At 53.6% G+C, this 9,685-nt stretch overlaps 1 protein-coding gene across 3 annotated transcripts; it reads right to left on the bottom strand.

The window, feature by feature from the left end:
* Positions 1–1,190: 1,190 nt before the first annotated feature.
* Positions 1,191–8,241, bottom strand: MEST (mesoderm specific transcript). 3 transcript variants are annotated; one of them, XM_009814461.2, is made up of 11 exons: positions 8,088–8,241; positions 7,370–7,449; positions 6,837–6,914; positions 6,269–6,405; positions 5,863–5,921; positions 5,563–5,603; positions 5,098–5,168; positions 4,433–4,534; positions 2,664–2,740; positions 2,032–2,095; positions 1,191–1,550 (listed from the first exon to the last, which is right to left on the bottom strand). In XM_009814461.2, the coding sequence occupies exons 1-11, from the start codon at positions 8,239–8,241 to the stop codon at positions 1,433–1,435; spliced, it is 981 nt and encodes a 326-aa protein (XP_009812763.2). In that variant the 3' UTR covers positions 1,191–1,432. The 3 variants fall into 3 exon arrangements, with proteins under 3 accessions (XP_009812763.2, XP_059673227.1, XP_059673226.1); XM_059817244.1 differs by having other exon boundaries at positions 8,127–8,241; XM_059817243.1 differs by lacking the exon at positions 4,433–4,534.
* Between the last annotated feature and the right edge of the window lie 1,444 nt (positions 8,242–9,685).

The following is a 9,685-nucleotide window of genomic DNA, read 5'->3' as shown; positions in this document are numbered from 1 at the left end:
TTAATAAAATAGAAATTTCTTGTTCTAATTCTGTCTCCCTCAGTACAGAAAAAGGAGCCCATAATGGCTGTTTACTCAGCAGAAACCCCTTATTCCTAAAGGGATGCTATTAAATTTCAGACATAAGCAGTTTAAAACCACACAAAACCTGCAGAGTCTGCCAACCTGCAACTTCAGTTTCTTGATGATTCTGTTCCTCACAGAAAAAAATCAATGTACAGAGAGAGAGATTAAACTTCATCTATCAAGGCATATTCAATTCTCTGAGCCTTATGTCAGATAATACCAAACAACTGTGCAGCCTTTTCCTGGGCTCAAAGATGTGAAATATCCTGTACCAAAAGTTGGGAAGAGAAGGGGAAGGAGGGAACTTGCGGTGACTTCCTCGTGAGGGAAGTTCTGCATCTCTCTGGTGATGAACTGGTGTTTCTTTAGGTATCGACTCAGAGTGAGGAAGGAAGGAATACTATTTTAATCCTAGCTTAAACACCTGTCCCAGATCCCTGTGGTTCAAATGGCTATTGCTCAGAAGAACACCTTGGCTTTTGCTAGTGCCAGTATTGCATATTCAGCTTGCTCTAGTGAAACAGGTATAAGCCTGCCCTGGTAGAACTGTGTGCTACAGCCAGGGTTCGGCAAAGCTCCTGACATAGTCCCAGGGGTGTAGTGTCAGTGAGCAGCTCTCCTTGTCGAAATCCAGGAAACAAGGGCTGTGGTAAAAACTTGAGGTTTAGGGCTTGCCTTTGGCTAACTGGCCATTAAAAAGAGATTACCGAAGACATAATTACAATGCTTAAATGCCCCTTTCTGGGTGCAGAGCATCATTACCTATACTTTAGGGGACTGCAGATCCAGCTCTCCTGCTGTATTTAGTGTAGGTAAACTCAGTTTCAAATTCTTCAGTCCCCACGAGCTGGGCAGATATTCTAACACTTAGCAGAAGGATATAATTTAAACTGCCTGTGCAGCAACTCAAAAAACAGACCAACATCCATCTTAGGAATATGTGTATCAACCCTTGGCTGCTAGCGGTCCTGTCTACCTGTGGCTCACAGCACAGCCTAGCAGTGAAGGCAAGTAAGGATTCTCGGACTGACATACGTGCTCTGCCTCCCCTCAAGTGCCCCTGTTCTCCCTTGAGCCTTCCTGGCTCTAAATACAGAGCTAGGCCGGTCAAGAAGCAAGGTGAGTGCAGGCCTGGAAGAGCTGTCAGCGTCCTGTAACTCTACTTAGGCTGGCGGTTTTGTCCATGCCTCCCTGCAGGCTAATCTTTTCCGGTGCTCAAAGGATTTGACTGCATAAATGCAGCAGTTTAGCAGCCGAAGATTAGGGTGTTAGTGCAAAGTGTTGGATCTGGAGATAAAAATCAAGGTTTCTTCCTGCCCCCAAAGCCTGACTCATAAACAGAGAGCGAGAACTGAGCTGCAGCAGCTCAGAAGGAGTTGATGAAGTTCAGATACGCGTTCAGGAAGCCTGTCGGGTCCTCCAGCTGTGGATAGTGGCTAATGTGGTCATCCAGCACAGACACCGTGGACATGGGAAGCACCTTCCTGTTGGAAGAATGCAGCAAGGCTTAAGCACAGGAACTGCAGCTCAGCCTGCAGCCAGCCAGATGCTACCGGTGAGGAGGACAGTACCCTCTTGCACAGTTGGGACTGTGCCCATAACATGGTTTTGCGACAAAAAAACCTGTAGCAGCTACAGTTGACAACTCTTCCAAGTGCTGGATTTACTTCAGGTTAGTTTGGAGGAGAAGACTTCCTTAGTCAATAAATCTTACCTCTGTCAGATATGGTTTTAAAACGCATGATTGATTTGACTGAGAATTGTGACTTTGATTCCTAAAATGGGGAAGCAATTTCCAAATGGCAGAAGGCCGGATCCAACTGAAGTATGTGGCTGTGCAGGTGACGGGTGGGAATTAAAGACAGCCTCCATGAAAAGGAAATTGAAGGAAAAGTCTGAGAGAAAATCTCCCTCCAAATGAAACCCCAGCTGCATATTCCCGCTTTGTGGTGGTTATTGTCTTACTTGTAAAGCTGTAGAAACTCTGGGTGTGGATTCACAGGGTCCAGGGGCCCATAGATTAGATGCACTGCAAGAGAGAAGCACAGACAGCGCTTTTATATCCAAGGACATCCCTAAACTAAGCCAAAGAGACCTGTTGCAGACACATTCCCCCCTCTCACGGAGCTTGGGAAGCTTTCCGCAAAACACTGAGCAAACCAGCTGCCGAAAGGGCTCTTGCTGCTCTGCCCTGGGGTCAAGTTCAGCCTCGAACCCTCCTCCTGCAAACACCAAACCGTTCCCTGAGTAGTTACAACTTCTCCTAAGCTTGAAAAGCACCTTGGCTTCCCTGGGGCACCAGCTGGAGAAACCGGAGGCTATGAACCAGCCTCTAAATGAAAGTTCCCTTTGCTCAGCGGGACAAACTCCTTCTTGCCTTAACGGAGCTCTCTGCCCTAACCAAGCCTTAAACTGGAGCAGGGAAGTTTGCTGTTCCCTACACAAACCAGATTTGTGCCACATCATCCTCATCAGAATAACAAGAGGCTCCAGCGATTAGCGGTAAGAGCCAGCATCACACTCCAGCGCCTGCAGGCAAGGGGCATGATTCCCAATGTCCCAACAAGTAAGTCAAAGAAAACGGGATTCCTACTCACATGGGACAGAGGTGGACATCAAAGCCCCAACCCAGCGGTCTCTGTGCTTCTTTCTCTGGTTTATGTACTGCAAAATACTGAAGAGAAACCTGTTGTTACGCAGCGGACGGTACCTCTGGGTGCTGCACAGCCTGGAAATTGCTCTCAGGGCAAAGTACACCTGTGAAATGAGACTGAGGTGGAATCTGCATCTCCCATGGACCGCTTCCTTGGGGCAGCAGCAACACAAAATCGGTCTGCCGACCATCCCTGAGCTTAGTGACTTGCCTAAGGTGGGGTTTTTTCATTTATTTAGACAGTAAATAAAAGTGCAAATGAGGTTGGACCCTGACTCCAGGTCTTGCCCCTGCCAGCTCCGTGCCCTAAGTGCAGAGTCCAGTTCAGAGTCCTGCTGGAGGATAACCCGAGTTCATTTATGAAGGGAGAAATGGTCCGTAGCCTGGGGAGATGGGAGGATGAGGTTTGAATCCAGAAGCAAATTTGGGTCCTCTGCTCCCGGTCAAATGCCGCTGGGTTTTAAAAGGGGGTGAATCATCATAATCCTGTGCAGTAAGTCACAGTGGGCTGCAGGCAGCTGGCAAACGAGCACCCAAAGGTCAGTTACCCCCAAGCCGCCTTAGCAAACCCCTTCATTTGGACAGCGGGCAAAAAGTGGGTTTGCAATCGGATCCTACGCAATGTCGGGGCAGAAACCTGCCAACACAGAAGCAATGGCTCACAGGCATTGCAGTGGTTCTGAAACCATTTCCATGTCCCGCAAAAGAGGAGTCAACACTGAACTGCTGAGTGTGGAGGAGCACAGGAGAACATAAATTACAATGGTTAGGACTTACAGCGAAAATCTGAAATGCTAACAGCTCCTCAGCCTGTCTCATCACCCCAGCCAGCAACTCAGGGCGACTCCTTGCTTCAGCACAGCTCTCAGGCTGAGGCTCACAATTTAAACAGCAGGTTCAAGTCAGTTGGGTTATAAAAAGCCTTCCAAGGACAGGAAGCTACGCTAAATAAACATACCCATACTCTGACACTCGACATTTAAGGGGTGGGGGTATTTCGGCACTGAGCTTTCCAGCGCGGCTGCGCTGCCAGCAAAGGTGACACTGCAAAATTTTGTGACGACGGGACTTGCCAAGTGGGCAGCGCATCAGCTGTGTATCCATTGCTGGGCTTCGGCAAGCATTCCCTCGTTATAAGAGGCAATGAGCAGGCGCCCTTTGGAGAGGCTGAGCTATTTGGTCCTTACTGTGTTTTGTGATTTGTCCAGAGATTCTCCCCAGTGGGAGGAGAGAGGAGTTTACACGCTACGGGAGAAAGACACTGAATGGGGAGACTGAACTCACAACCACCAGCCTGAGGTCTTTCCAAAAGTCCCAAACTGGAGAAAACCAGATTTAGCTCTGTTTGTTAACAAAACCCTACAAATTCAAACCCCTAATTTCCAAAGAAGAAAAAAACCCCACATTGTACATCTCCAGCATTGTCCTTCTCCCACCATGTGCAGGCTCAGATCCTCCTGATTCCAGATTTCATTTACCTGCCTTGCATCATCCCAGCAAGAATCCCTGCTCCTACATCACACCCCAGCTCTTTTTTGGGGGGCAATGATGATCCCAGACCCCAACAGAAGCAGCTGGAGGCTCCGGGGAGCCAATGTCCAGGGACCTGGCTGAGCTCTGGTAACCTTTGAGCCACGGCCTGGCTCTGCCTGCAAACAAGAGGGATGCGGCGCATGTAAAACATAGCTCATGCAGCGATTAACGGCAACGTACCTGTCAACAACAAGATTGCCATCGTTGGTCCGCACTGCCGTCCACATATCCCAGTATTCTGCCTGCGAAGGCTGTGTGTAGGGTCCAAAGACTGCCCCGAGCCTGAAAAAGAAAGAGTTCATAGCGGCACGGCAGCAGGCGTGTTAGTGTACGGCTTGAAAACTAGCTGAGGGCAGAAAAACAGTTGAGCACTTCCAGTTTCCACTGTGAAACACGTGGGTGCAAGCACAGCACTGCAAATATCCCCCCAAGGCACCCAGCGTTGGACTTAGCGGCCAGTCTGAAGGGCTTTTTGGAAAAAAAGAGAGCTTGCAACATCTGATAAAAACATGTATCTGATGGCGCACCGTATGTAGAGTGCGGTTAGGGTTTTCATTGCCTCTGTCACACTCACAAGTCCAATACTCGTGGGAGAGAAGGATTTCAGCATACAGTGAAAAGCCATGCGGTTTATGATTAGGCTGAAGCGCTTTGCCAACCTGGAAAGGGAATGGCCTGGAGGACCAAGGTCATTCAAATCCAGGGGCAAATCTCTCCAGGGACAGTGCTGGGGGATCCGCTCACCAGCCAAATACCCGCTGCACTAATTCCTACGTTGGCCCCCTCCCTGCTTGGCCCACACTCCCTATACAGACTTTGCCCGGCAGCACGGAGACCCGACTTACCCCCTGGAGAAGAAAAAGAAGTTCATCAGCCGTGTGATGATGGGGGACAGCAAACCCCCATCCTTGAGGATCTTGGGCAGAAGGGAAAAAGGAGACAGCACCACTTGGTATCGCACAGACGGGTAAATCCTGCCTCCCCGGAGGGTTTTTCCCCCGGCTCCCCGTATCGCAGCAGTTTCCCAGCTCAGCCCCGACCCTCAGTAATGCTGAGATGTATGTGAACTCTCAACAGTGAGACATCAGCACTTCAAGGGGTGATTAGCCGGGATGTTTGGATGAGACAAGCCACATCCTGACAGCCCCTGCCTCTCCCCACCGCCTCTAACGATGCCTGCGAGCAGATCAGGTGCCATTACCAAAGTGGGAATAGCAGCAGGCATCTGAGCCAGGTAAAACCCCAAACTCACAGAGTCAGACTTCTGCTGGAGGAGCAATTCAGTACAACTAAAGGGGGTAGCAGCTCACCTTCTGGATGAACCGGGGGTAGTGCGTTTCGGGGAAAATCCCTGGAAGGATGTCACAGAACAGAGTTGTAACGCTACAAGTGTTTTGCTCCGCATCTCCCAGTCTCTCCCCTTCTTTGTCGTGCCACGACAGGCACCACAAATGCAGCCCGAGGACTGACGCTCTCAGTTAATTACAGCATCTTAATTGCAATTTGCTTGGGGTTCAGGTGGTGCTTTCCCCTGGGTGATGGAGATGGGAAGGCCATCCCTTCCCATGGGTCCCCATCCCTCCCAGCCCACCACGCCGGGCAAACCTTACCTCCGTTGGATAAACAGAGGCTGTTGATCAAGATGCTTCCAGTTTTATTGTGCTCATACCTGGGGACAGAAGAGAAGAAGTGAAACACAACTAGACCTCTCCAGGCTCCAAGAACTGCCCGACCAGCAGGTCAAATTAACAGTGTCAGATCATCTCTACTCCTCTGCTGTCCCTGGCTTGATAAGAAGGAGCTCAGGAGGGAAGTTAAACATCCTAGCAGCTGGGATTTGATGGGTGGGAGCCTCAGATCTGCCCACTATGGATGTGCCCTGAGACCTCCCAGCCTTCGTTACAGTTGTAGGTACAGAGAAAAGGGGGTTCTGCACTACTTCCTTCCACTTATCTGCTGGAAATCATCTTGATGGGGACGACAAAGAGCAGCCAGAGCATCAGTGGTTGTAGTGACCTGTGTAGCAGCTCCTGTGCGACTGTATCCCCGTAATCATGGGACAGGAGATTAATCCTCTGGTGGTGGAGGCCGAGGTGACGCACCAGCCCCTCGACGATACTGGCTTGCTCAAAGATGGAATAGTGGTGGGGCCTCTGCAAAGCAAGGCGAGAGAGGAGCTGCAGTGAGAGCCTGACCCACCAGGAGCCCACAAACTCCAGAACAAACACCCAAATTGAGGAATACAGGGTGGAGACCAGCAGTTCGTGACTCCGGACAGAGCAATCGGGATCTCCTGGGCCAGCAGCTACATCCACAAGCCCATGGAAGCACTGCCCATGCCCCAAAGGCGTCAAGGTGTGCTTTTGAGTCACATCACATCCAAGTAAAGGCAAGATGGTGACAGAGCGGATCTCCACCACGCACCTTCCCCATCCCTTCTGCTATTATAATGTCTTATTCCTTTTCCAGACGTAAATCGGAGAAGAAACTGGACTGCAAACACCAGTTTTCCAGGGATGCTGGCACAGCAGAACAACCTCTGGGCCAAAAGCAACTGCAAAAATCCTCCTCCCAGGCTACTTACAGGCTTGTCACTGAAACCGAATCCTACAAAATCCAGAGCAATCACCCGGTGAAACCGCTGGGTCAGCCCTTCCCAGATCTGGAAAGAGGAGAAATGCATTAAAAAAACCAGCTGACAGGAATGGAGAGAGGAAAAGTCTGCGGCGAGGCGCAGCCATGCATGGCCACGCTCCCCTCTGCTCCCACAGACAGCACCTTCCATCTCTAAGAAAACTGGAGGAGGTTGAAATTTCCCAATAAACAGCAAGACCATCCCAAAAAAACCCCCAATAAATAGTTGTGCATCTTTTCCTCCCACTTTGGGCTGGAGTGTGGGAAAGGGCAACGTGAAAAGAGCTTGGGTCCCATGGAAGGTGTTGGGAGAGGAACAGGGCTTATATCCCGGAGCACAGTGGTTCCCTCAGCAGAAACTCCTCCGGAGCATCACCCACTCCGGGCTGACCCACCATCCGTGTCCATCTGCTCATCCCTGGGAGGGAGAAACTGTGGGGTTTGCTGTTGGCATCCAACCCCCCATGTATTCACTCCCCTCACCTTGCACCAGTCGTAGCTGGAGGTTGGGAAGCCGTGCAGGAGGATGACGACGTCGGAGCTGCCAACAGCGCCGGTTGAATCTAGGGAGGGAATGGGGCACCTCAGGGTCAGCTTTCCCCCCCCGCCAATTTCCTCCCCTTTAAGACAGGCGTTGCCCTTCGCCCCGCTGGGAGCCCAACCAGCAGCATGGTGTTACCTCTCTCCCTGCTCCCCCAAAACCAAGCGTAGGTTTGACTCACGCCACAGCCTCCCGGTGCCAGCGTGGCTTCGGAAACCCCACCAGACAAGCCACCATGGCCACCAGCACCGGCTACTTGATGCAAACCAGGGTTTTATTAAGCACAATTTAATTGTAGCTGCCCCTAAGTTGCTGTGATGGATGACAACCACACCAGCAAAAAGGTTTTTCGGTATCTTTTCCTTGCTGTGACCCGTCAGAGGCTCCTGGGATCCTTCCCCGCCAACACCAAGGTATTGCCGCGGCTGCACAAGAACCAACCTTCGTGGCTTCACTAAAGCGTTTTGATAATGAACAGCCACACTGTGCCTGGATCCACGCAGCAGCTCCCCTTAAAGCCATTACGTTTTGGGAGGGATTTGCTATCTCCCTGCCTGGCCTTGGGGACATGCCCGGAGCCACTGAGTGGAACACAGCCCCCAGCCCCGCTCCCCACCGGGACGGACGAGGTGTCCCCGGGGCTCGGCGCGGCCCCGTCACCTCTGTAGAAGATGTTCTGGTCCTTGTAGGTGAAGTAGCCTCCGGAGGACCTCCAGGAGAGGAGAGCCGGGGAGAGCTTGGGGGGCGGGATGTGCAGGTAGACGGCGAGGAGGGGCACGCTCAGCAGCCCCACCTGCACCCACCACTCCTTCATCCTGCGGGAGAGAGCGAGGTGCCTGTCTACCGGGATTTGCCCCATAACCCCCACGTCCCCATATCCCACCCCCAAGTCCCCATAACCCCCACGTCCCCCTAACCCACCCCCAAGTCCCCATAACCCCCATGTCCCCATATCCCACCCCCAAGTCCCCATAACCCCCACGTCCCCCTAACCCACCCCCAAGTCCCCATAACCCCCATGTCCCCATATCCCACCCCCAAGTCCCCATAACCCCCACGTCCCCCTAACCCACCCCTAAGTCCCCATAACCCCCACGTCCCCCTAACCCACCCCCAAGTCCCCATACCCTGCGCATCCCTGGGATGGCAGGTCTGTGACAGAAAGTGGTCTCTGACGTAAAGGTTAGGGGATCTGAGGGGGGACATGGGCCCCACTGGGGGTCTGAGGGATGGATGTGGGCCCCACAGGGGGTCTGAGGGGGTGTGTGGCCCCATTGAGGGACTGAGGGGGCACATGGGCCCCATAGCAGGTCTGAGGGGGTGTGTGGCCCCATTGAGGGGCTGAGGGGGCATATGGGACCCACAGGGGGTCTGAGGGGGTGTGTGGCCCCATTGAGGGGCTGAGGGGGCACATGGGCCCCATAGCAGGTCTGAGGGGGTTTGTGGCCCCATTGAGGGGCTGAGGGGGCACATGGGCCCCACAGGGGGGCTGAGGGGATGTGTGGCCCCATTGAGGGGCTGAGGGGGCACATGGGCCCCACAGGGGGGCTGAGGGGATGTGTGGCCCCATTGAGGGGCTGAGGGGGCACATGGGCCCCACAGGGGGGCTGAGGGGATGTGTGGCCCCATTGAGGGGCTGAGGGGGCACATGGGACCCACAGGGGGTCTGAGGGGGTGTGTGGCCCCATTGAGGGGCTGAGGGGGCACATGGGCCCCATAGCAGGTCTGAGGGGGTGTGTGACCCCATTGAGGGGCTGAGGGGGCACATGGGCCCCATAGCAGGTCTGAGGGGGTTTGTGGCCCCATTGAGGGGCTGAGGGGGCACATGGGCCCCACAGGGGGGCTGAGGGGATGTGTGGCCCCATTGAGGGGCTGAGGGGGCACATGGGCCCCATAGCAGGTCTGAGGGGGTGTGTGGCCCCATTGAGGGGCTGAGGGGGCACATGGGCCCCATAGCAGGTCTGAGGGGGTGTGTGGCCCCATTGAGGGGCTGAGGGGGCACATGGGCCCCATAGCAGGTCTGAGGGGGTTTGTGGCCCCATTGAGGGGCTGAGGGGGCACATGGGCCCACAGGGGGGCTGAGGCGGGGCGTGGCCCTAATCTGAGGGCTCGGGGTCAAAGGGAAGTCAAAGGCCGGGTCAGGGGTGCCAAAGCACCGCCCCCCGACCGCCCCCTCAATAAGCACCGCCCACACATTAAACAAGTCCCCGCCCCATGAACAAGCTCCGCCCCCAGCCCCAGCCACGCCCCTCCAAGGG

Source organism: Gavia stellata, chromosome 4, assembly GCF_030936135.1.
Source record: "Gavia stellata isolate bGavSte3 chromosome 4, bGavSte3.hap2, whole genome shotgun sequence".
NCBI lineage: Eukaryota > Metazoa > Chordata > Aves > Gaviiformes > Gaviidae > Gavia > Gavia stellata.
This window is presented reverse-complemented; position numbering and strand designations above follow the sequence as displayed.